Source organism: Dendropsophus ebraccatus, chromosome 10 (assembly GCF_027789765.1).
Source record: "Dendropsophus ebraccatus isolate aDenEbr1 chromosome 10, aDenEbr1.pat, whole genome shotgun sequence".
NCBI lineage: Eukaryota > Metazoa > Chordata > Amphibia > Anura > Hylidae > Dendropsophus > Dendropsophus ebraccatus.
Window position 1 is genome coordinate 97543902 of NC_091463.1, and position 27119 is coordinate 97571020.

Genomic DNA, 27119 nt, shown 5'->3' on the forward strand with positions numbered 1-27119 from the left:
CTGAAAAAGAAACTGAGGCAGAAGGTCTATTAGCCATCTGCAGAACAGGTCATGATGACGGTTATGGGACAGGAGGAGCGCGGTATCGGATATTTATACAAAGATGAAAGCAATGACCTTCGGAAGTGAATAGAAACAGAAGCCACTTACATTCCAGTCAATGGTAGCAAAAAACGGATGCCGTTTGATTTCTTCCACCCGGTCCAGGCCGGCCCCTGGGGACGAAGAAATAACAGATGTCATAGGTTGGGATGGATGGGGAATTCTGCTGTTCATGTCCATGTGCAGAGATTACATATCAGACTGTGCTATAGTCACAGTTATCTTCTGTTTGAGGTAAGACACTTGTCACGCCACCCCTATCCTCAGGTTGTGAGTGGTATTACAATTCAGCTCCATTAACTTTAATGGTACACAGAGTTGCAAAACTGGAGGACAGGAGTGGAGCTGTTTCTGAAAGAAAGTAGCCATGCTCTACTAATCCTGGACAACCCCTTTAAGACTTTAAAACCTTGACATAAATGCAGATGGTGCTTGATGATGCCAGTGAGGGGGGAGGTACGGTGGGGTGACCCAAGGCTGATCTTTACGTTCTGCTTTGCGCCATTTTTAGGGGTAGAGGCAGATGGCAGCAAAGTCAAAGCAGTGACTTTTGCTTTAATCCAGCATCAACTGGACCTCTGGATTACTAGGAGGTTGGAGAACCTCTATAAATGTGACTAGTCAGTCTGATAACCTTCACTGAAGGGCACAGAGACAGGCGCTGGACTGGATCCACGGCAGGGCACAGGGGCTGCTGACAAAAGCCGATGATCTCACCAACTCACCTAATCGGTTTAGAGGATTCCGCTTGAACAACATTCGGAGGAGACTCTGAGCTTCGGGGCTTAAAAACTGCGGCATCCCGAGCTTTGATCTGAGGAAAGGTCATAAGGGTTAAAACGTACTCAAAAAAGTGTGAGAAGTTATTTCTTCCCCTCCCCCATCATATCGGATACAGAGGAGATCAGTAGAACACTTTTTGGCCAGGTTGACACCTATGTAATTTTTATTGTTCTGCTCGGTTATAGAAACAGAACAATTAAATCAGGCGGCTGCCAGAAAGTTATACCGATTTGTAATTTACTTCAATTTAAAAATCTCCAGTCTTCTAGTACTTATCAGCTGCTGTATGTCCTGCATGAAGTGGTGTATTCTTTCCAGTCTGACACAGCGCTCACTGCTGCCACCTCTGTCCATGTCTGGAATTGTCCAGAGCAGGAGAGGTTTTCTATGGGGATTTGCTGCTGCTTTGGACAGTTCCTGACATGGACAGAGGTGGCAGCAGAGAGCACTGTGTCAGACTGGAGGGAATACACCACTTCCTGCAGGACATACAGCAGCTGACAAGTAGCTGGAAGACTGGAGATTTTTTAATAGAAATCTATATAACTTTCTAACACAAATTGATTTGAAAAAAAAAAAAATCCTGGAGTACCCCAAGTGCACTTAAAACTTCTGACATTGTAAAACCCAAACCAATCCCTGGCTGGCTGCTATCTCCATTAGACTAGACCCATTATAAGTGTATGAAGAGGCTGGCTGAGGATATCTGGGGAGCAGCGGGTGATCAAAACATTTTATGTGCCTGTGAGACCTATCAAAAGTTTCTCAACAACAGGAGGGAGGCATTAACCCTTTGAGGACCCGGCCCAAAATGACCCAGTGGACCGCGCCAATTTTCAGTTTTGTTTTTTCCTCTTCCCCTTCTAAGGGTCCATTTACACAGAAAGATTATCTGACAGATTATCTGCCAAAGATCTAAAGCCAAAGCCAGAAATGGATTTGAAAAGAGGAGAAATCTCAGGCTTTCCTTTATGACCTGATCTCTGTTTATAGTCTGTTTCTGGCTTTGGCTTCAAATCTTTGGCAGATAATCTGTCAGATAATTGTTCTGTGTAAATGGACCCTTAGAGCTCTAGCACTTTCCGTTTTCTATCTACAGGGCCATGTAAGTGCTTTTTCTTTTTTACAGGAATAGTTGTACTGTGTAATGGCATCATTCATTTTACCATAACATGTATGATGAAATCCCAAATATATTATTTATGAAGATATAAATTGGTGAAATTGAAAAAAGAGTGCAATATGGTAACGTTTGGGGGGTTCCTGTGTCTACGTAATGCACTATATGGTAAAAGCGACATGATACCATTATTCTATAGGTCAGTCCGAACACAGCCACATGCAGGTTACACAGATTCTCTAATGTTATATATTTTTCTTATGAAATTTTTTTTTTGCAATTAATTATTTATAAAATGGGCCTATTGTGATGCTTATAACAGTTTTATTTTTTTACCCACGAAGCTGTATGGGGCGTCATTTTTTGTGACATGATCTCTAGTTTTTATTAATACCATATTTGAGAAGATCGCACATTTTATTCAGTTTTTATTATTCTTTTTACATGGGGACTTTTACATGCAGTCAATAGATTGCAGACACTGTACAATGCCATAGGCATAGAATTGATCAGTGTAATAAGTGCTCTGCTCATTGAGCCGGCTGTGGCAGACTCAATCAGCAGAGCGCCGATCGGACCACACGGAGGAAGGTAAGAGACCTCTGGCGGTCCGTAAAAGCGATCGGGACCTCAGCAGTCACACTGCGGGGTCCCAAACGGTAGGAGACAGGAGCTGCTCACTTACACTTAAACACTGGGGCGTTTAAGGAGGTAATGACTGTCATTAAAGGTGAGCGCCTGGCTACCGAATGCAGCCGGCCCCACCTGCTATAAAGCTCGCTCCGATCCGGAGCACACTTCATAGCACTTTAGACACCCAGGACGTAAATGTATGTCCAGGGTCATCTGTTGAGTGGCGGCCAGGACGTACATTTACGTCCAGAGTTATCTAGGGGTTAAAGGGCTTTTCTAACCTGACATGTTATTCCCTACCCCCAGGAAAGCGGGTGGCTGGCTGATGGTGGGGTGCCCCAGTATCAGCCCTCTATCCTGTGGACTTGGATCTTGACATCGGGGACCTCAGTCTCCTATTAGAACGCAGTGGTGGTCACACATACATTTATTCTCTATGGGAGCCACGTTCTATTCTAATGGGAGACTGGAGTCCCTGGTCACAAGATTGTCGGGCGCCCCAGAAATTTTATTCAGATGGAAAAACCCCTATGAACAATGAGGAAAAACAAGTTGTTTAAAGGGGTTTTCCCATATGACTAAAGTTAGAATCCTGCAAAATGATGAACCCAACCGACCCCATAATACTCAGTGTACATTGTGCCGCGGTGTGGTCAGGTCCATTGGCTGGTCCATAAAGAGACGCCTCGGGTCAGGCACCGAAAGCCTCAGGGGTCAGGCACGAGAGCCTCAGGGGTCAGGCACGAGAGCCTCAGGGGTCAGGCACGAGAGCCTCAGGGGTCAGACACGAGAGGCTCAGGGGTCAGACACGAGAGCCTCAGGGGTCAGGCACCGAGAGCCTCAGGGGTCAGGCACAGAGATCCTCAGGGGTCAGGCACCGAGAGCCTCAGTAGTTCACTTACTTCAGGATCATGTTCATTGTCTCATTCCGGTCTTTTCCTTGAAAGGGCAACGTCCCAGTCAACATCTCAAACTGGAAAATAGAAATAAGGGGTAAGGAGTGAGGAATAAGCTTTTTATATGGAAGGTCTCATCCCTTCTGGTATAACTTCTTCCCTGAGCTGCTATAAGGGTACAAACACACACACTGTATACGCTGCTTATTTACTGCTGCGATACGCAGCAGATTAGATCTATATAACTGAACACAGCATAAAATCTGCTGCGTATATAGTGTGTGTGTACCCTTACAACGTATAATATAATATAATATATTTCATCAAAGGAGAAAGAGAAAGAACCGATCATCCGAGATATCCTGAGAGTCCACACACAGAGCGCCCGCCGTCCCACATACACAAACGGCAGCCGCCGTCTCACACACACACACATACACACACACACACACAGCGTGGCCACCATCACACATACACAAAAGGCGGCCGCCGTCTCACACACACACACACACACACAGCGTGGCCACCATCACACATACACAAAGGGCGGCCGCCGTCACACACACACAGCGCGGCCGCCATCACACATACACAAAGGGCGGCTGCCGTCTAACACACACACACAGCGCGGCCGCCATCACACATACACAAAGGGCGGCCGCCGTCTAACACACACAGACAGCGCGGCCGCCATCACACACACACAAAGGGCGGCCGCCGTGTCACACACACACAAAGGGCGGCCGCCGTGTCAGACACACACAAAGGGCGGCCGCCGTGTCACACACACACAAAGGGCGGCCGCCGTGTCACACACACACAAAGGGCGGCCGCCGTGTCACACACACACAAAGGGCGGCCGCCGTGTCACACACACACACAGCCCAGCCGCCGTGTCACACACACACACAGCCCAGCCGCCGTGTCACACACACACACAGCCCGGCCGCCGTCACATACATGATACTCCAGAGCTGCACTCACTATTCTGCTGGTGGGGTCACTGTGTATATACATTACATTACTGATCCTAAGTTACATCCTGTATTATACTCCAGAGCTGCACTCACTATTCTGCTGGTGGGGTCACTGTGTACATACATTACATTACTGATCCTAAGTTACAACCTGTATTATACTCCAGAGCTGCACTCACTATTCTGCTGGTGGGGTCACTGTGTACATACATTACATTACTGATCCTGAGTTACATCCTGTATTATTCTCCAGAGCTGCACTCACTATTCTGCTGGTGGGGTCACTGTGTACATACATTACATTACTGATCCTGTACTCATCCTGTATTAGACTCCAGAGCTGCACTCACAATTCTGCTGGTGAGGTCACTGTGTACATACATTACTGACCCTGAGTTACATCCTGTATTATACTCCAGAGCTGCACTCACTATTCTGCTGGTGGGGTCACTGTGTACATACATTACATTACTGATCCTGTACTCATCCTGTATTATACTCCAGAGCTGCACTCACAATTCTGCTGGTGAGGTCACTGTGTACATACATTACTGACCCTGAGTTACATCCTGTATTATACTCCAGAGCTGCACTCACTATTCTGCTGGTTGGGTCACTGTGTATTATACTCTAAGACACACCACACACCATAATCCCAGCCGCACATCTGGTTACATAGTGAACATACCATAAGGACCCCAAATGACCACCAGTCGGCGCTCTGCGTGTGGCCCCTTCGGTTGACCACTTCGGGGGCCATGTACTCCACAGTACCACAGAAGGAGTACGCCTTCTTTTCATGGTCCACCGATTCTTTGCTGAGCCCAAAATCTGGAAAACAGAAAGAAATGCAAAAGTGCCCCCTGCGGAAACATTGCCAGGCCCTGACCGACACGGATAATACAAGGAGCACGGAGGGGAAGGTTCCATCACTAACCCTGACATCTGACAGACACAAGTGGAGCCGATCGCTGCTACAGGGGATCTACAGGTTATCCTATACAAGGGGTTAATTACTTTTCCTCCCTGCACTGTGGAGGTTTACTCAGTGTGCTCAATACAAGACATGAACCATACTACTGTCTGCGAGTTATAGGTTTAGTTACACCGTGCTTTTAATTGAGAGGGGTCATGCTATAATTCCATTTTTAGGTAGAGTTTTCCTTTAAGTCTGAATGGAACCGATGATGATGTAAGACTCTCCCCATACACTGGTAAGATGTAGAGGTTGCTGCATGGAGTATATTATGTACTTCTCTGCTACCCTATACGGGAATACAGAGGTAAGACTGGGTCCTATGGAGACCCTTCCACTATAGAGCTGCCACAATTATGCATATTGTATCTATCAGCACAGCTGACAGGCACTAGGACCCAGTAAGGAGGTCAGAAATTTAAGGATTTTTCTTAATAAAGCAGAAAATATTTATATTGCTTGTCAGAAACTCTCCCCGGTGCGTAGTCACAGGCCGCCAGCTGTCCTGACACCACCAGATAATGAAGCAACAATGGCAGCCAGAGGGGACAACGGTGCAAAGCGAAAGAAGCTGACGGCAGGCAGAAGATGAAGAAACCGCACAATGAAAACTCAAGAGACCAGGACGGACCTCCAAAATACACAAATGAGATGAAAGAAAAGACTCAGCTGAAAAATCGGCACCTACCTGTTAACTTGATATGTCCTGCTTCATCAAGCAAAATGCTGAAAATTAAAATGTATGTTCACCAATACACATAAGGGGAATCGGAAGAGAAGTAAAAATAATACAAAAAAAGTAACAGAGTAAAGAGCTATGCACTAACCCCAGACATCTCAGTACCCCAAGTATCAGAGGGTGAAGAGCTATGCACTACTCCAAGAACAGCGATGCATTAACCCCCAGACACCTCAACACCCCAAGTGCCAGAGGGTGAACAGCTATGTATAGTATCAGTGGGTAAAGAGCTATGCACTTATTCCACACACCTCAGTACCCCAGAGATCAATGGGTGAAGAGCTAGGCAATAACTCCAGACACTTCAGTACCCCAAGTATCAGAGGGTGAAGATCTATGCACTAAACCCAGACACCTCAGTACCCTAAGTATCAGAGGGTGAAGAGCTATGCACTAACCCCAGAAATATCAGTACCATAAGTATAAGAGGGTGAAAAGCTATGTACTAGCCCCAGACACCTCAATACCCCAAGTATCAGAGAGTGAAGAGCTATGCACTAACCCCAGACATCTCAGTACCCCAAGTATCAGAGGGTGAAGAGCTATGCACTAATCCCAGATACTTAAGTAACCTAAGTATCAGAGTGAACAGCAATGCATTAACCCCCAGACACCTCAGTACCCCAAGTATCAGAGAGTGAACAGCAATGCATAGTATCATTGGGCAAAGAGCTATGCGCTAACTCCACACACCTCAGTACCCCAAATATCAATGGGTGAAGAGCTATGCACTAACTCCAGACACCTCAGTACCCTAAGGATCACAGGGTACTAACCCCAGAAACCTCAGTACCCTAGGGATCACAGGGTGAAGAGCTGTGCACTAACCCCCAGACACCTGAGTACCCTAAGGATAAGAAGGTGAGGAGCTATGTACTAATCCCAGACACCTCAGTATCTTAAAGATCAGAGAGTGAAGAGCTATGCACTAACCTCTAGAAACCTGAGTACTCTAAGGATCAGTGGGTTAAGAGCTATGCACTAATACCAGACACCTCAGTACCCTAAGGATCAGAGGGTGTAAGCATAGAGTGCATGCAGAGATAAAGACAGAGGGGACAGAGAAGGCAATGAGCCGAGAAGGTTTTACTTTACTTTTCTGGCTTCAGGTCTCTGTAGACGATCCCCAGGCTGTGTAGGTGATCCAGCGCCAGGGCCAGCTCTGCCAAGTAGAATTTCACATCTTCCTCTGTAAACATAACCTAATAAGAACTGTATAGATTTACTTTATATTCTATCAGTAACGTCACGTGAAAGCAAGAAAACATCCCGCAGATCAGACAAGAACCCAACGCCGTCCCCGCTGCTCTATCCCAGCCTGAGCCGCCCTGTATCCTGAGCCGCTCTGCCCTCTCATCTCTGTGATCTGATACTCTACGACTAGGCCACAAGGCAGGGGCTACAAAACAAGTCACGCAATGGTAAAACGTCCGCGGTGCTGCAGCTGCGGTGACGGCCTCGCGGCTACCACTGCTTCTTTCTCCTATAAAGGTCGGTAACACACAGTCGTGATTCATTCTTTCCCGAGAGCTAAAAATACTCCTGGTGAGACGGTATTCGCCACTAATAATATGAGCCGAAATTGAGTAACGAGATCTCTGCGGCCGTAAGTACGGCGCCCCCTGCTGGCCCCACTTTCATGGTGAATAATTCAATTATAACGCCCCAGGCTGCGACATTTCCAAAGAAAACACCTCAGAGTGTAAATTCTGCAAACATTTAGGTATTACGGACAAAGGGCGAGTTCTGGAAACAGCGAGGTTCTCACCAATAGCAAGGCATGCTGGGAATATTAAAGGGGTATTCCACTCAATCATAACTTGATATGTTGCTGCCCATGGTGAGACTAACAATTCCTTCCATACTTGTTATCTATTCAGTCTCCTTCCCCCAGTTCTCAGCTGCTGCTTTCTGCTGAAGACACAAAAATCTGTGTAAGAGCCTCTCTGTCTCCTCCTCCTCCTCCCCCCTCCCTTCTGAGACAGCTGATGTAAACAAGTCCCTGGCAGACTTTATCTGTAACATTGTAGCTTCTTTGTGATGCTAGAAGAGATAATCTGAGGTCAAGTTGCTGATGAACTCACTGTAAGTATCTCTCCTGGCATTACAAAGAAGCTACAATGTTGCAGATTCATCCTGCCAGGGACTTGTTTACATTAGCTGTCTCAGAAGGGAGGGGGAGGAGGGGGAGACATAGAGAAAGGCTCACACACAGATTTTTGTGTCTTCAGCAGAAAGCAGCAGCTCAGAACTGGGTGAAGGAGACTGAATAGATAATAACAAGTATGGAAGGAATTGTTAGTCTTACCATGAGCAGCAATATATCAAAAGTTATGTTTGAGTGGAGTACCCCTTTAAGAGAAAACTTATGAAAAGCTTATGCATCTGCTGCTAAAAATCTGGCATCAAATGCTGCGAGACTGTCCGAGCAACCGCAAATCTGTAGGGCAGGGACCCAACCATAACGAGAGACCGCCTGCCCTCCCGTAATGGATTGCTACCTGGATACCGGAGACCAGCAGAATAGTGAGTACAGCTCTGGAGTATAAAGGTAAGTGACAGGATGAGTACAAGTCGACATAAGCATTGTGGAGGTCAGATGTGCAGCCGGTGCAGGGACAGCAGGGAGAAGACGGCTGATCAGTAACATGGCAGCAGGTTTACAGTGTGGACAGCGAGGACACGTGCGCAGTGCGAGATCTCCGTGTCCTGGATTACACATATAACATGAATCATAGAGTCATCCACCGCAAACTGAGAGGAGGGATGTGGGCGGCTGAAGATGTTCTCGACATGGAGACTGCATATTAACTATTGAGTAATCGGATGCCGGCAGGACAGCGCCACCATCTCCAGCTCTATGCACAAAGCTCATAACTATACAAGGGACTCCATGAAATACTGCGAAACACATACAGCTCATCATAGGTCTAGCTGAATAATACCTGTACAATCAGGAGCTGCTGTCACTATTCTGCTGGTGGGGTCACTGTGTACATACATTACATTACTGATCCTGAGTTACATCCTGTATTATATTCCAGAGCTGCACTCACTATTCTGCTGGTGGGGTCACTGTGTGCATACATTACATTACTGATCCTGAGTTACATCCTGTATTATACTGCAGAGCTGCACTCACTATTCTGCTGGTGGGGTCACTGTGTACATACATACTGATCCTGTATTATACTCCAGAGCTGCACTCACTATTCTGCTGGTGGGGTCATTGTGTACATATATTACATTACTGACCCTAAGTTACATCCTGCATTATACCGCATACAGCAGAAGTAGTATATGCCGGATCCAGCAACAGGAAGGAGACACAAGGCCCCAACCTATTCCCAGCTACAAACCCCTGATACCTGGGCGTCCGCCTGTATGCACCCCCATTTATCTGTTACTCTCCAGTGATATCCAGAGCTGCATTCACAATGCTGCTGGTTCCTGTTAGCTCTAAGGCTCGTGCAGTAAGTGTCTGCACAGAACAGGCTCTGCGGCAGTGCATTGTGGGAGATGTAGTGTTTACAGCAGGTCACAAAGCACAGAGATCCTGGATATATTGGCTCATGGATTAGACAATGGCCCTGTCACCATGCTCCCTGGCGGCCGGTCACTTCCCAGCAGTACCCGCTACCAGGCTACACACCAGGTGTAACATCAATCCCATACAGCAGAGAATTGTGGACGATCAATGGTGTAAAAGCAGAGAGTTACCTCTTTGGATAATCGTGTGAAGACGTCGCCTCCCCTGAGAAAATCCAGGATTAGGTATAATTTCCCTTCCGTCTGAAAGGCTGAAATAAAAGGATGGGAGACGAGTTACTCCAATGGCATCCAAGGGGATCCGGTATAACATGGCAGACGGCGGCAGGGAGGTGAGCTCACTACTCCGGCCGCAGGGGCCATCCCGTCACATACAGGCACTCGGTCACATACAGGCACTCGGTCACATACAGGCACTCACCATAGTGCAATTTGACAATAAACGGATGATTGACTTCCACCAGGATGTCGCGCTCCATCTTTGTGCGGACTCTGTCTCTTACTGGAGGTGAAAAAGAGAGGAAGAGACATGAAGCACAAAATACACAGGGTCCATAGTGTCACCCCGTGACTCCAAGAGCTTACAGTCTAATCCAACACACAGTGTATCCCTCCTATCATCCCTGACCCCAAGAGCTTACAATCTAACCTTTATACTTCTGACTGTATTCCTCCTATCATCCCTAACCCCCTGACCCCAATCTAAGCTGTATACCCCTGAATGTATTCCCCTCCTATCATCCTTGACCCCAAGAGCTTACAATCTAACCTCCATAACTCTGAATGTATCCCTCCTATCATCCCTGAACCCTGGAGCTTACAGTCTAACCCAACACACAGTGTATCCCTATTACCATCCCTGACCCCAAGAGCTTACAATCTAACCTTTATACCTCTGAACGTATCCCTCCTATCATCCCTGACCCCAAGAGCTTACAATCTAACCTTTAAACCTCTGAACGTATCCCTCCTATCATCCCTGACCCCAAGAGCTTACAATCTAACCTTTATACCTCTGAATGTATCCCCCCTCCTATCATGCCTGACCCATGGAGTTACAATCTAACCTTTATACCACTGACTGTATCCTTGCCCCTGAATGAGTGGGATACACTGTATCTAAGCTCTGACAATAGTGTAATACACACACACACACACAGTGTAGACCAGGGATGGGGAACCTGCTTTCCTCCAGCTTAGCTTTGGCTGCCCAGGCATGATGGGAAATGTAGTTTTGCAGCAGCTGGAGGGCCGAAGTTTCCGCATCCCTGGTGTAGGCCATCGTGTATACAGTGTTACACAAGGGCCGACCTCTCACCTTTCAGAGACGCCTTTTTTAACACTTTCATTGCATACAGCTGTCCGGCATCCGGTCCCACAGTTTTCCGCACGAGAAATACCTAAGGGGGTAAAACAGACACAACCCCATTACTCTGCAACCCCAATACACGGGATGTGACACTACCGAAGGTTACAAACTAACCAGCCCTAACGCCACTGCTGAGATCCAGACAGCGCCAACCTTCTCAAGTCTCAAGACTAGACTGCAGGTTGCTGCATTACTAGAATTTCAATACCATATTAAAGGGGTTGTTTACCCAAATCTTTTTCCTTTCAAATCAACTGGTGGCACAAAGTTACTTTTGTTAAAAAATATGAAGTCTTCAAGCACTGTGTCAGACTGGAGAAAATACACCACTTCCTGCAGAACATACAGCAGCTGATAAGTACTGGAAGACTGAAGATTTTTTTTTAAATAGAAGTACATTACAAATGTTTGACTCTTGATTTGAAATAATTTTTTTTTCCGTGAACTACCCATTTAAAGGGGAATTCCAGAGTGTTATAAAAATTATTTCTTGGATGTCCATGAGCAAAGACCCCCTCCTCCACGCTGTGTATAGCAATCGGCTATCTCAGTCAGACCCTAAATGTGTGACCATCACTCTATACAACTCATGGCAGGAGGGTCTTTCATGGGCATACCCCCTTTAAGGTTACACTATTGGTGGCATCAGGCGGGATGAGGGCACAGGTTACACCAATTGTGCAGGTCCACATGGCGCTTACTTTTCCAAAAGATCCCTGTCCCAGAACCTTCAGCAGCTCGAACTGTGCGGGGTCGGCCTTCTCACATCCCTCCTTCACATGGTGGGTGATTGGGATCTCTTTGACGTTTCCTTCGTCCTACAGAGACGATAAGACACAACAAGAAACGCTTGTCAGAACAGCACTGATAGGGGCCCTAACCTGGGGAAGCCCCACCAGGGGCCACAGACCTTCTCCTATAACATAACACATACAATACATCCAAACAGAACTATAGCAGAGAAGTGGGACTCACATAAGGAAGTAGGGGCTCCCCTTCATCCATCGGCTCGTCCATCATCATCATCTTCACACCATTTACCTACAAAACAAAGTCATACAAAACAATGAAAGCAGCGAACACATACAGGAATCCATACATACCTAATAAAGGAGGAGACCCATACATCCTCCAGCATAGCGGCAACTACTATGGAATCATCATCCTCCAGCCCCAACCATAATGCAGCACAGCAACCAGACTGATACACAGAACCAAATACCCCACTCTGCAACCATAATGCAGGATGTAACTAGTCACCCCACCAGCAGAATTGTGAGCGCAGCTCTGGGGTATAATACAGGAAGTAACTCAGGATTAGTATAGGATCAGTAATGTAATGTATGTACACAGTGACCACACCAGCAGAATAGTGAGTGCAGCTCTGGAGTATAATACAGGATGTAACTCAGGATCAGTAATGTATGTACACAGTGACCCCACCAGCAGAATAGTGAGTGCAGCTCTGGGGTATAATACAGGATGTAACTCAGGATCAGTTATGTAATGTATGTACACAGTGACCTCACCAGCAGAATAGTGAGTGCAGCTCTGGAGTATAATACAGGATGTAACTCAGGATCAGTAATGTAATGTATGTACACAGTGACCCCACCAGCAGAATAGTGAATGCAGCTCTAGAGTATAATACAGGATGTAACTCAGGATCAGTAATGTATGTACACAGTGACCCCACCAGCAGAATTGTGAGCGCAGCTCTGGGGTATAATACAGGAAGTAACTCAGGATTAGTATAGGATCAGTAATGTATGTACACAGTGACCCCACCAGCAGAATAGTGAGTGCAGCTCTGGAGTAAAATACAGGATGTAACTCAGGATCAGTAATATATAAACTGTATGAAGACAATAGATAGTAGGGGCCATAGTTGGCTGTAAGGACCACACAGTTATGACTACTCCTTCAGTGCTGGGCTCGTCTTTAGGGAAGGTTGTGCTGAGTTGGAAGCGGACACAGAGATGATCTCATACTGCAGAGACTCAGGGAACGTCACAGGATATTTCTCCAGTCAAAGCCCGAATAATCGATGGATCACAAAGACGCAATAATCCATTACATGTCAAAAAAAGCCAATTCTGAGAGTGAATGTACGAGTCAGAACTTCTTTATTATGACCGATGTGACCGTCATCCTTAAACTGAACGGCGATGAAGGTCCAATCCAGACAAGGGAAGAATAGAGAAGATTGCTTGGAGAGGACTCCGAACTGGAATTGGCTACAAAACTACAACCCTCAGCATATTCCTTTGCTCTATTTATGAACCAGGAGGCTCATGATGAGCAGAGATGAATGGTGGTGGGGTACAGATTTAGGTACTGGCATCCGTAATCCAGGCCATAGCTAGATTGATGGGGGGGGGGGGGGGGGGTCATCATCTTTACACCCCATGACGAGTCAATGACTGATCACCCACAGCCTGGACAGTCAGTGACATCTAAACCCTACGAACAGGAGTTCTGGAGTGCTGACAAATCGACGTGTCTCTGCCTGAAGAGGAAGGCGGTAATTAAAAGGTGCCAGGATTTACGCAGCACAGGGTGAGGGTGAAGCCGACCTGCCGGATGGGATTTCCCTGCAGGAATTACTGTACCGAGCGCTGAGAGATAGCAATTATCCCAGTGACCTCCACCCACCGGCACAGACGGCAACTAACCCTGAGGAACCGGGACACCAGATGCTTCCAAAAATACAAGAGAACCTCAGTGGGTTCTAGATTAGGAACCGGACGACCACTGGAAAGTACAGTGGAGAGAACAATATTCCTCCGTCTTGATAATCTGGAAAGATCATCCGGCTCGTGTCCGGCACAGATTGTGGCATATAAAGAAGCAGAGAGAACCATGGGGAAAAGACATCGGTGATTGAATCGGAAGACGACCATTGCGTCATCTATACTGCAGTCAATAGAAGGGAATGCGTCCGTGTTGCAAACTATGGGCCGCCGATGATTCCTTGTCGCAACTTTTATTACCTGTGATGGTAACTGATTGTATCGACACAGAGAACATGAGCTCAGCCAATCACTGATCGCAATGGCAACCCACCTCAACTACTGACCCACCAACACTTTCAAGACTGGTGGGGGTCCCAGCCAGAAGGCAAACCAGAATATTGAGAATATATAGTAGTGAAGGGTAAGAAAGATACAAAACAAAGCACACGATAATTTGACAGTGGAATAAAAAGGCATATAAAGAAAACTCGTAAGAATGACTGAGGCTTGTCCTTACCGCGCTGCCTCTGCTACATAGCAGCCCTCGTGTGTCAGAAGGTGCTGCTGCTGCTGCGGAGGAGGAGAAAGCACCTGGAGGAGCAGCAGCAGCCGTAGCGTCTCCTGCGACAAGTCCTCCAGCGATCACGCTCTGCGCTCCTCCTGCTTCTAAAACTAAACTCCTCTGGAAACCCCACACCCAAAGCACAATCACCTGCTCCCAGGATACTACAGTGACTAAGGGAAAATAAAGTGGAATGGGAAGTTTACGTAAAATCAGCTCACACCTGAGGATGACGAGGGACTGTGTAAGAGAGCAAGGAGAGCAAGGAGCGATTCCAGCACCGAGAGAGCAGAGAGCAAGGAGCGATTCCAGCACCAAGAGAGCAGAGAGCAAGGAGCGATTCCAGCACCAAGAGAGCAGAGAGCAAGGAGCGATTCCAGCACCAAGAGAGCAGAGAGCAAGGAGCGATTCCAGCACCAAGAGAGCAGAGAGCAAGGAGCGATTCCAGCACCAAGAGAGCAGAGAGCAAGGAGCGATTCCAGCACCAAGAGAGCAGAGAGCAAGGAGCGATTCCAGCACCAAGAGAGCAGAGAGCAAGGAGCGATTCCAGCACCAAGAGAGCAGAGAGCAAGGAGCGATTCCAGCACCAAGAGAGCAGAGAGCAAGGAGCGATTCCAGCACCGAGAGAGCAGAGAGCAAGGAGCGATTCCAGCACCAAGAGAGCAGAGAGCAAGGAGCGATTCCAGCACTGAGAGAGAAGAGAACGAGAGCGATTCCAGCAATGAGAGAGCAGAAAACGAGAGCGACTCCAGCACTGAGAGAGCAGAAAACGAGAGCGTTTCCAGCACCAAGAGAGCAGAGAGCAAGGAGCGATCCCAGCACTGAGAGAGCAGAGAGCAAGGAGCGATTCCAGCACCGAGAGAGCAGAGAGCAAGGAGCGATTCCAGCACCGAGATAGCAGAGAAAAAGGGCAATCCCAGTACTGAGAGAGCAAAGAGGAAGAGTGATTCCGGCACTTAGAGAGGGGAGAGGAAGAGCGATCCCAACACCGAGAGAATGGAGAGAAATAGCGATCCCGGCACCGAGAGAGGGGAGAGGAAGAGCGATCCCAGCACCGGCATGGACATCACTTAGGGCTCAATCAGACTAGGGTCATGTTAGGGTTCTATATCTAAGGTTTTTTTTTCCTTTTTTCATAAAGCTTTTTAAGATCAACTGTTCATCTTTTCACTCACTCATTTGCATCAGTCCAGTTTCAAACCAACTTTTTTATTTTGCTTTCTTATTGTTATTTGATTTATTTTTATTTCAACTAACACACTTGTAGGATTTGTCCAGTTAAATATTTTTGCAGATCCATTCATATACCGAACGTGTCTCCTCCTCCTCATATACTGCTCTTTCCCTCCCAATGTTGATGTGTCGTCTAGACCAGCGCTTCTCAAACTGTGAGGCGCCCCCTAGTTGTTGGTGCGGCACGATTCACAAACCTGACTATAATCAGCAGTCCTGTCCCCGGCTGCAACAATCTCTGGTTTAGGAACATTATTGACTCATTTTGTACTTATTTTAATGTCATACAGAATTTAGGAGCCAAATGAGGGGTAGACTGAGCAACGTTTTTTATTTTTGCATGGACTTCCACCACAGATGATGAGGCCCTGGCACCTGACATGGACAGAGGCGGCAGCAGAGAGCACTGTGTCATACTGGAGAGAATACAGCACTTCCTGCAGGACACACAGCAGCTGATAAGTACTGGGAGACTGGATGTATTTAAATAGAAGTAAATTACAAATCTGTATAACTTTCTGGCACCAGTTGATTAGAAAACAATTTTTGATTTTTACCAGGGTTTAACTTGACGAGTTCTAAAAGTATAACCGCTCATCGGGCTGCGGCGCTTTGAAGTGTGCTCTGTGCCGCTCCTTCCCAGGTGCTGGGAAAAGATGGGAATCTTCTCCCAGTTTCCCAGGATGGGATCCATCTTTTTTCCAGCACCTGGGAAGGAGCGGCACGGAGAACACTTTAAAGCGCTGCAGCGCGATGAGCGGAATACAGATGGGACGAAGCGCTTCGCTTCATCCTTACTGTATATTCGCTCATCTCTACCTTTAAGTCAATTGTTACTTTATTGTTCTTATTACAGAAGAACGAGACAGGCTGTTAACAAAAGTGAACAAAGGCAGAAAGTGTCATTTTTAAAGATGGCGGACGCCTCATTGAGGTCCCGTGGGAATCGGAGAACTGATCTATCTCAACATCCAATTGTGACGTGAACGGAGCCAGACTGAAGGTTACTGTCTCCCTACTTAATAAGATCAGCGACGCTTGTTTTCTAATGTTGTGATACAAGGTCTGAGAAACAATTATCAGCTCCGCAACCTACAGAGCGACGTGCGGCTCGGGAATAAGTGTTTTGTTTCCATATGAACCACACAGGAACATACGGCGAAATACGGCAGTAACACAGGTATAAAACAGCCGTATTTATAATCTAGTCATGTGCGACATCACGTTAGAGTCTATGGCCCCAGTGTCCCCCATCATAACACGGCCAGCCCCAGTGTCCCCCATCATAACGCTACCGGCCCCAGTGTCCCCCATCATAACGCTACCGGCCCCAGTGTCCCCCATCATAAGACGACCGGCCCCAGTGTCCCCCATCATAAGACGACCGGCCCCAGTGTCCCCCATCATAAGACGACGGGCCCCAGTGTCCCCCATCATAAGACGACGGGCCCCAGTGTCCCCCATCATAAGACGACGGGCCCCAGTGTCCCCCATCATAAGACGACGGGCCCCAGTGTCCCCCATCATAAGACGACGGGCCCCAGTGTCCCCCATCATAAGACGACGGGCCCCAGTGTCCCCCATCATAAGACGACGGGCCCCAGTGTCCCCCATCATAAGACGACGGGCCCCAGTGTCCCCCATCATAAGACGACGGGCCCCATTGTCCCCCATCATAAGACGACCGGCCCCAGTGTCCCTCATCATAAGACGACCAGCCCCAGTGTCCCTCATCATAAGACGACCGGCCCCAGTGTCCCTCATCATAAGACGACCAGCCCCAGTGTCCCCCATTATAATCTGTCTGGCAACAATGTCCCCCATCATAACCCGTCCTGCCATAGTGTCCCCCATCATAACGCGGCCGGTCCCAGTGTCCCCATAACAACGCGGCTGGTCCCAGTGTCCCCATAACAACACGGCCGGTCCCAGTGTCCCCATAACAATACGGCCGGTCCCAGTGTCCCCATAACAATACGGCCGGTCCCTGTGTCCCCCATCATAACACGGCCGGTCCCAGTGTCCCTCATCATACCACGGCCGGTCCCAGTGTCCCCCATCATAACGCTACCGGCCCCAGTGTCCCCCATCATAAGACGACGGGCCCCAGTGTCCCCCATCATAAGACGACGGGCCCCAGTGTCCCCCATCATAAGACGACGGGCCCCAGTGTCCCCCATCATAAGACGACGGGCCCCAGTGTCCCCCATCATAAGACGACGGGCCCCAGTGTCCCCCATCATAAGACGACGGGCCCCAGTGTCCCCCATCATAAGACGATGGGCCCCAGTGTCCCCCATCATAAGACGACGGGCCCCAGTGTCCCCCATCATAAGACGACGGGCCCCATTGTCCCCCATCATAAGACGACCGGCCCCAGTGTCCCTCATCATAAGACGACCAGCCCCCGTGTCCCTCATCATAAGACGACCGGCCCCAGTGTCCCTCATCATAAGACGACCAGCCCCAGTGTCCCCCATTATAATCTGTCTGGCAACAATGTTCCCCATCATAACCCGTCCTGCCATAGTGTCCCCCATCATAACGCGGCCGGTCCCAGTGTCCCCATAACAACGCGGCTGGTCCCAGTGTCCCCATAACAACACGGCCGGTCCCAGTGTCCCCATAACAATACGGCCGGTCCCTGTGTCCCCCATCATAACACGGCCGGTCCCAGTGTCCCCCATCATAACACGGCCGGTCCCAGTGTCCCCCATCATAACACGGCCGGTCCCAGTGTCCCCCATCATAACACGGCCGGTCCCAGTGTCCCCCATCATAACACGGCCGGTCCCAGTGTCCCCCATCATAACACAGCCGGTCCCAGTGTCCCCCATCATAACACGGCCGGTCCCAGTGTCCCCCATCATAACACGGCCGGTCCCAGTGTCCCCATAATAACGCGGCCAGCCCCAGTGTCCCCATAATAACGCGGCCAGCCCCAGTGTCCCCCATCATAACACAATCGGCCCCAGTGTTCTCATCATAACATGGCCGGCCTAAGTGGCCCCCATAATAACACGGCTGACCCCAGTAGCCCCCATAACAACACGGGTGTCCCCCATCATAATGTGGCCAGCCATGTGTCCCCCATCATATAGCGGCCAGCCATGTGTCTCCCACCATAACACGGCCGGTCCCAGTGTTCCCCATCATAACCCGGCCGGCCCCAGTGTCCCCCATCATAACCCAGCCGGCCCCAGTGTCCCCCATCATAACCCAGCCGGCCCCAGTGTCCCCCATCATAACCCAGCCGGCCCCAGTGTCTCCCATCATAACCCAGCCGGCCCCAGTGTCTCCCATCATAACCCAGCCGGCCCCAGTGTCTCCCATCATAACCCAGCCGGCCCCAGTGTCCCCCATCATAACCCAGCCGGCCCCAGTGTCCCCCATCATAACCAAGCTAGCCCCAGTGTCCCCTATCATAACACGGCCGGCCCCAGTGGCCCCCATCACAACACGGCAGGCCCCAGTGTCCCCCATCATAACGCGCCCAGCCCCAGTGTCCCCCATCATAAAACAACCGGCCCCAGTGTTCTCATCATACTGCGGCCGGCCCCAGTGGCCCCCATCATAACACGGCCGGCCCCAGTGTTCTCATCATGATGTGGCTGGCCATGTGACCCCAATCATATAGCAGCCGGCCGCAGTGTTCCCATCATAACATGGCCGGCCTCAGTGGCCTCCATAATAACACGGCCGGCCCCAGTGGCCCCCATAACAACACGGGTGTTCCCCATCATAACCCAGCCGGCCCCAGTGTTCCCCATCATAACCCAGCTAGCCCCAGTGTCCCCTATCATAACACGGCCGGCCCCAGTGGCCCCCATCACAACACGGCAGGCCCCAGTGGCCCCTATAATAATGCGGCTGGCCATGTGTCCATTATCATATAGCGGCCAGCCATGTGTCCCCCACCATAACAAGGCCGGCCTCAGCGTTCCCCATCATTACCCAGTCGGCACCAGTGTCCCGCATCATAACCCAGCCGGCTCCAGTGACCCCCAACATAACCCAGCCGGCCCCAGTGCCCCCCATATCACAGCCTGTGCATGTTGTTTGTGGGTGACGTGAAGACCATCATAAGGGAGGCTATGCATCGTATGTAACTGTAGTCTGATATTCTGTGACCTGAAATCACCTCCCGATGTCACGGAGCAGCTGAGACCTCCCGTCCCATAGCCGGGGATTATAGATGCTGGAGGGCGTCACATTCCTGTATCACACCAACGTGTACGCCACGGATTATATTTATCTATATTATCACTGGTGCAGGACACTAACACACTGTAACCGGCCAATAGTACAACTAGGACCAGGACAGGTTATCTGCTCTAGATACAATCATTTCCATTCACTGACAGCAAGACTGAAAACTACTGGGAAGCAGCAGATTGTTTCCCTTCTATTGTACAACAATAAGACGACGCCGGCCCTTTAAATGTCAGAGCTGGTAAAGGTTTTCTTATTCTGCCCCAAAGTAGAAAGTGTTCTTTTTCTTCCCAAGCCGTATGCACAAAACACAACCGTGACCTGCAGCCTAGCTAAGTGATAGTGACACACCGTAATGAAGACGCACAACCCGCGCCACAACCATTACCGCAGAAACGAGAGTATAAGACCCTGCGGTAATGAGAGAAGAGAAATGAGAAAGAGATCCGGCCCGGAGAGCGCCTGCACAGGAGTTTATAGACATCACTACCATATCTTATATGGGGGCTCCCCGAGATCAGCAGCGCCCCGAGTGCTAAGCAGCCAATATGATGAGGTACGGTGGCACGGTCATCGCAAGGTTCTCCAAAACCTCCCATCTGGATTATTCAAACCAGCCCTGTGGGGAGACGCTGCAAGAAACCCAATTCCCTCCATGTCTATGGATTTTTTTTTAGGATTTCTGCAAACCCCATACATTTTAATAGAGCAGTCCTAATAACTTCTGCAAGACCTCGTCTAATATGTACAGGGGTCTTTCGATATCATCTGGGGATCAAACATGCTCAATTTGTTCTCAGAGGGATAAGTCACCACTATAGAGGCCTGGCAGTGGCTTACCTTGGCCCTCTCCATGGAACATATATGAACACTCAGCTGAGCCAAGCGTGCATGGTATGGGGGTGAGCGGGAGAGACAGTGGCTGACAATGACCATATGTGCGCTGTCAGATATAGTTGTTCTTGCAACACACTGTGGACATTATGGTGACTTTCCGGGTACTGCAGGAAGCAAGCAACTACAGAGGACACTGCTGCTGATCCCTGCAGAGCTGACTCTTTTATTCTCTATGGCAGATGGCCCTATGCTGCTGATCCCTGCAGAGCTGACTCCTTTATTCTCTATGGCAGACGATCCTGAACTGCTGATCTCTGCAGGGTTGACTCCTCTATTCTTTCTGGCAGATGACCCTGTTCTGCTGATCTCTGCAGAGCAGACTCCTCTATTCTCTATGGCAGACGATCCTGAACCGCTGATCTCTGCAGAGCCGACTACTCTATTCTCTATGGCAGACTCCCCTGTGCTGTTGATCCCCGCAGAGATGACTCTCTTATTCTCTATGGCAGACAATCCTTAGCCGTTGATCTCTGCAGAGTTGCCTCCTCTGTTTTCTACGACAGACGACCCTGTTCTGCTAATCTCTGCAGAGCTGACTCCTCTGTTCTCTATGGCAGACTCCCCTGTTCTGCTGATCTCTGCAGAGCTGACTCCTCCATTGTCTATGGCAGACGCAGTTCCCAGAGCTGCACTGATCACAGACTCTCAGCAGGATCTGTCGATGTCCTACCACCCTGGGTGGGAGAGGAGAAGGGCCACCTCTGATGTGTGAGCAGTGTGAGGGAATCCTCTCTAACACCCGAAGCACAATAATATTTCAAGAAGCAAAATCAATATCCCGCCTGAAGACTGAAAGGTTTCTTAATTATCTGTATTGCAAACGTCCATAATTCCCCGAGCAGGCGACGGCCACAGCGAGAGGGAACAGCCAAGGGCTTGTGCCATTAAGGAAGTGAGCGTAATCACTATTGTTTTATTTATATGGAGCCGTGTCTGTATAGGAAGCCTAATCGATAGATCATCAAGTGTTGGGAAACGTTCTGAAGGCTCCATCATATCACCATGCCGACATAATGTGCACGCAGCGACTAGGACCCGACTTTAGTCACATACGTGCAAATACAGACTGGTTCAGCATTTGGTTGAAAAACACAATGAAACTGTGATGGATCTTTCGTCCACCTTAGGGGGCATTCACAAGTTCTGTAAATACGGATTAAGTGCTGTTTAAAGGGGTTATTCTGAGTTAGAAAAACATGGCACCACTCTTGTATCTAGTTTGGGTGCAGCCTTCGCAACTCAGTTCCATAGAAGTAAATGGAGCTGAACCGCAAACCTCACCTGACCTGGACACAAGAGTCGGGTAGTCTTTGGAAAAAACTGACCATGTTTTTCTAATTCTGGATAATCCTGTTAAATCTTAACGTCAGTGTACTGAGGCAGTGGCTGTATCAGTACAGTAGTGTGAAAACTTAAATGTGAATCAGCAGGTAAGATATCTAACCTGTCGATACATCCCTATTGCACACGAGATGCTGAGGAGGAAGATATGTATCTTACCTTCTTCCTCTGTGACGTCCTGGTGCAGTTAGTCGTGTGTTCCACGGTCCAGTGAGACCATTAGGAGCACCGCCTGCCCCCATAGCACTGATATGCCCCAGGCCGGCCCAATTCTTTCTAATAATAATGAATAGAGTGGGCAGGATTGGCGCTATGGGGGCGGGCAGTGCTCCTAATGGTCTCACCGGACCGTGGATCACACGACTAACTGCACAAGAATGGTGCCGAGGAGGAAGGTAAGTAGAGATGATCGAACATCAGAAAATCTTAGGTTCTATAGTACTCGAACCTTGTTGAACCTTCCGCATTTGATTCCCGATGCCTTCCCGGTCTGTGGGGAAGGAGGAGACAGCCCAGGTACCGCCTGGAATTCCAGGATACAGCCTATTACCTAGGCTGTATCCAGGAATTCCCCGGGCTGTCTCCTCCTTCCGCACAGACCGGGAAGGCATCGGGAATCAAATGTGGAAGGTTCGAGTTCTATAGAACCTAAGATTTTCCGACGTTCGACCATCTCTAAAGGTAAGAGACATACTCTCCTCCTGGGCTTCTCCTGTGCAATAGGGACGTATCAGTAGGTTAGAGTTGCCTAACCTGCTGATAGTTCCCCTTTAAACAGTTTTGGAGCCCTGGGCATCATAAAGATACATGATGCTGGGAGTTCTGTATTTACGGACTGTATTTATTGAAGTGTGAATGTCCCCTCTAAGGTGGACGAAAATTCCCTCACACAACATCCTGCCCCGATAGAGGCGTCTTCGAGAGATTTCATCGTATTTTTAACAACATTCGGGACCGAAATCTGAGGTCAACACTTGGGTTTCTAGCAGAGATGGACCAGCGGACCCATACAAGCATAAGACCCATGGCTGTTCCTGGCAGAATAGTGACCGTTCATCTGTAGCATATGTATTGTTATGCTGCACGTGAATAGGACCTCACCTTCTGAGGATTTCCGCTAATGCTGCATGGATACTTTCCAGCCAAAGGCATTCAGGGCATGATGGGAGTTGTAGTTTTGTACCAGATGGAGAGCCACAGATTCGGGATCACTGTTTTATACAATGACTGAGCTGAACCTGTAAACTGGGGGTCCTATTGCACGGGGCAATTATCGTGCGAAAAATCGTTATATTGTTCAAATGTGAACAATGATTGTTTCGTGTGAATGCAGCAATGATCGATAAATCGCTTGTGTGTCGTTGACTGATCTTTCGAGCTGAACCTAAAATTGTAATTAATCGTTCGTTATCATTTCGCAATCATTTACTAATCAATCACTAATCGTTCAGTGCAATTCTACGTCGTTCGCTAATCGTTCAGTGTAATTCCACGTCGTTCGCTAATCGTTCAGTGTAATTCCACGTCGTTCGCTAATCGCTCAGTATAATTCCACGTCGTTCGCTAATCGTTCAGTGCAATTCCACGTCGTTCGCTAATCGTTCAGTGTAATTTCACGTCGTTCGCTAATCGTTCAGTGTAATTTCACATCGTTCGCTAATCGTTCAGTGTAATTTCACATCGTTCGCTAATCGTTCAGCGTAATTATGCATCGTTCGTTCATTTGCTGGGATCCGATGGAGTAAATGATCCTAGTAACTAATGACTATCGTCCTAATAATAATAATCGTGTAATACGGTGAACGATATCGGGTAGCTCTCGTTTGCCATCGTATATGGTGGGAGATGCTGCTCAGAGAAAGTGAGTCAGACCCAGAGCCAAGAAGAAGCGCAAAGCAAAACTAAGGCAGTTACCCTGCGCCACCAATCAGATCCTACATTACTGCCCCTTACATAATGAAAGCAGCGCCCTGATTGGCTGCCACAGACAACTAGGCCACTTTTCAGCTACACTTTAAATAGCCAAAATCCTCATGAAAACAAATATAACCCCCCCCCCCCCCCCCCCCAAACCACATAGCATTTAACCCAATGGCTGCGGCGCCCCGCACAGGTAGGTTAGGTGTAATCCTATCACTGGGTGTTAGTGAGGGTGGCCGCTCAGCTGTTTCCATCAATCCTCGACCACCCATCTTGAAGCTGGAGTAAAAGTGTTCCCTTGTTGTGATGCATGGTGGGGGGCCCCAGCAGTCTGCCCCCCCCCCCCCCCCCAAGTAGGTAGGTGATAAATGTTTCGGGCTGGGTAAGTATATAAGGCGGGGTAGGGAACCTACGGCTCTCCAGCTGTTGCAAAACTACAACTCCCATCACATTCGGCTGTCCAGGCACGATGGGACTTGTAGTTTTGCAACAGATGGAGGGATGGAAGTTTCACATCGCTGATATAAGACAATATAAACAGTATACAGAGAGGCCGGAGGCTGAAGAGGTGAAAGATCAAAATATTGTAGAATAGGGGGCACACAGGATACGGGCAGGACACCAGGGGGCACACAGAACATGGGCAGCATACAGGGGGCACACAGGACACGGGCAGGACACCAGGGGGCACACAGAACATGGGCAGCATACAGGGGGCACACAGGACACGGGCAGGACACCAGGGGGCACACAGAACATGGGCAGCATACAGGGGGCACACAGGACACGGGCAGGACACCAGGGGGCACACAGAACATGGGCAGCATACAGGGGGCACACAGGACACGGGCAGGACACCAGGGGGCACACAGGACATGGGCAGCATACAGTGGGCACACAGGACACGGGCAGGACACCAGGGGGCACACAGAACATGGGCAGCATACAGGGGGCACACAGGGCACGGGCAGGACACCAGGGGGCACACATGATAGGGGCAGGTAGGATACCGGGGGGCACACAGGACACGGACAGGTAGGATACCGGGGGGCACACAGGACAGGGGCAGGTAGGATACCGGGGGGCACACAGGACAGGGGCAGGTAGGATACCGGGGGGCACACATGACAGGGGCAGCACACCAGGGGGCACACAAGACAGGGGCAGGACACCAGGGGGCACACATGACAGGGGCAGGACACCAGGGGGCACACATGACAGGGGCAGGACACCAGGGGGCACACATGACAGGGGCAGGACACCAGGGGGCACACATGACAGGGGCAGGACACCAGGGGGCACACATGACAGGGGCAGGACACCAGGGGGCACACATGACAGGGGCAGGACACCAGGGGGCACACATGACAGGGGCAGGTAGGATACCGGGGGGCACACATGACAGGGGCAGGTAGGATACCAGGGGGCACGTAGGACACCAGGGGGCACACATGACAGGGGCAGGTAGGATACCGGGGGGCACGTAGGATACCAGGGGGCACACATGACAGGGGCAGGTAGGATACCGGGGGGCACACATGACAGGGGCAGGTAGGATACCGGGGGGCACACATGACAGGGGCAGGTAGGATACCGGGGGGCAAACAGGACAGGGGCAGGTAGGATACCGGGGGGCAAACAGGACAGGGGCAGGTAGGATACCGGGGGGCAAACAGGACAGGGGCAGGTAGGATACCGGGGGGCACACAGGACAGGGGCAGGTAGGATACCGGGGGGCACACAGGACAGGGGCAGGTAGGATACCGGGGGGCACACAGGACAGGGGCAGGTAGGATACCGGGGGGCAAACAGGACAGGGGCAGGTAGGATACCGGGGGGCACACAAAACAGGGGCAGGTAGGATACCGGGGGGCACACAGGACAGGGACAGGAAGGATAGCGGGGGGCACACAGGACAGGGGCAGGTAGGATAACGGGGGGCACACAGGACAGGGGCAGGTAGGATACAGGGAGGCACACAGGACAGGGGAAAGTAGGATACGGGGGGCAAACAGGACAGGGGCAGCATACAGGGGGGCACACAGGACACGGGCAGCATACAGGGGGGCACACAGGACACGGGCAGCATACAGGGGGGCACACAGGACACGGGCAGCACACCGGGGGGGGGGGGCACACAGGACACGGGCAGCATACAGGGGGGGGGGGCACACAGGACACGGGCAGCATACAGGGGGGGCACACAGGACACGGGCAGCACACCGGGGGGGCACACAGGACACGGGCAGCATACAGGGGGGGGTCACACAGGACACGGTCAGCACATCGGGGGTCACACAGGACACGGGCAGCATACAGGGGGGGCACACAGGACACGGGCAGCATACCGGGGGGCACACAGGACACGGGCAGCATACAGGGGGGGCACACAGGACACGGGCAGCATACCGGGGGGCACACAGGACACGGGCAGGACACCGGGGGGCACACAGGACACGGGCAGCATACCAGGGGGCACACAGGACACCGGGGGGCACACAGGACACGGGCAGCATACAGGGGGCATACAGGACACGGGCAGGACACCGGGGGGCACACATGACAGCGGACACACCTCGCTCCCGCCGGTCCCGTACACCTCCATGTTCATCCCCGGATCCTCCAGATGACTGAGCCGCTGAGGCATCCCCCTCGCGGGCGGCTCGGTCCACGCACCCCCCGCCAGCTCCTAAGGGGGGAGCGGAGAGGTGAGAATTCCCCCTCCGGAGCCGCCTGTTCCCGGTCCCCGCAGCCACAGGCTCCGCCAATATGGCGGCCGCCGTCACCTGTGCAGCATGGAAACCGGGGGGGAGCCGCGTCACCGTGACGTCACCGAGGAGATCCCCAGCCTGGCGACCAAGGCGGGAGCGCGCATCCAAACCAAGCGGGCGGGTCTCCAATGCGCGCGCGCGGGAGAGAAAGTGATGTAAATAAGGGGCGTGTTCTACGACTGTGCGTATATAAGGGGCGGGACAAGAGGGGATGAAAACCTGAAGCGATGGCGGGAAACCGTGAGGAGAAATGCTGGAGATCGGCGGTGGAAGAGGCCCGGGGTCCGCGTACCGAAAACACCGC

General features: G+C 50.3%; 1 protein-coding gene across 3 annotated transcripts in view; it reads right to left on the reverse strand.

Annotated features, from left to right (window-relative positions):
- The window catches only part of RPS6KA6 (ribosomal protein S6 kinase A6), a 36661-nt gene extending 9770 nt beyond the window's left edge, over positions 1-26891 (reverse strand). Inside the window, exons 1-12 of one of the 3 annotated variants that reach the window (XM_069985640.1) lie at positions 26620-26891; positions 12120-12185; positions 11846-11962; positions 11094-11175; positions 10197-10277; positions 9947-10026; positions 7322-7428; positions 6176-6213; positions 5200-5342; positions 3541-3611; positions 828-916; positions 151-215 (exon numbers count right to left, since the gene is read on the reverse strand). In XM_069985640.1, the coding sequence (XP_069841741.1) occupies positions 151-215; positions 828-916; positions 3541-3611; positions 5200-5342; positions 6176-6213; positions 7322-7428; positions 9947-10026; positions 10197-10277; positions 11094-11175; positions 11846-11962; positions 12120-12185; positions 26620-26691 (1011 nt within the window). In that variant the 5' untranslated portion in view covers positions 26692-26891. Of the gene's footprint in view, positions 1-150; positions 216-827; positions 917-3540; positions 3612-5199; positions 5343-6175; positions 6214-7321; positions 7429-9946; positions 10027-10196; positions 10278-11093; positions 11176-11845; positions 11963-12119; positions 12186-14396; positions 14464-26619 lie in introns of those variants that run through there. The other 2 variants (XM_069985641.1, XM_069985642.1) reach the window with 2 other exon arrangements.
- Between the last annotated feature and the right edge of the window lie 228 nt (positions 26892-27119).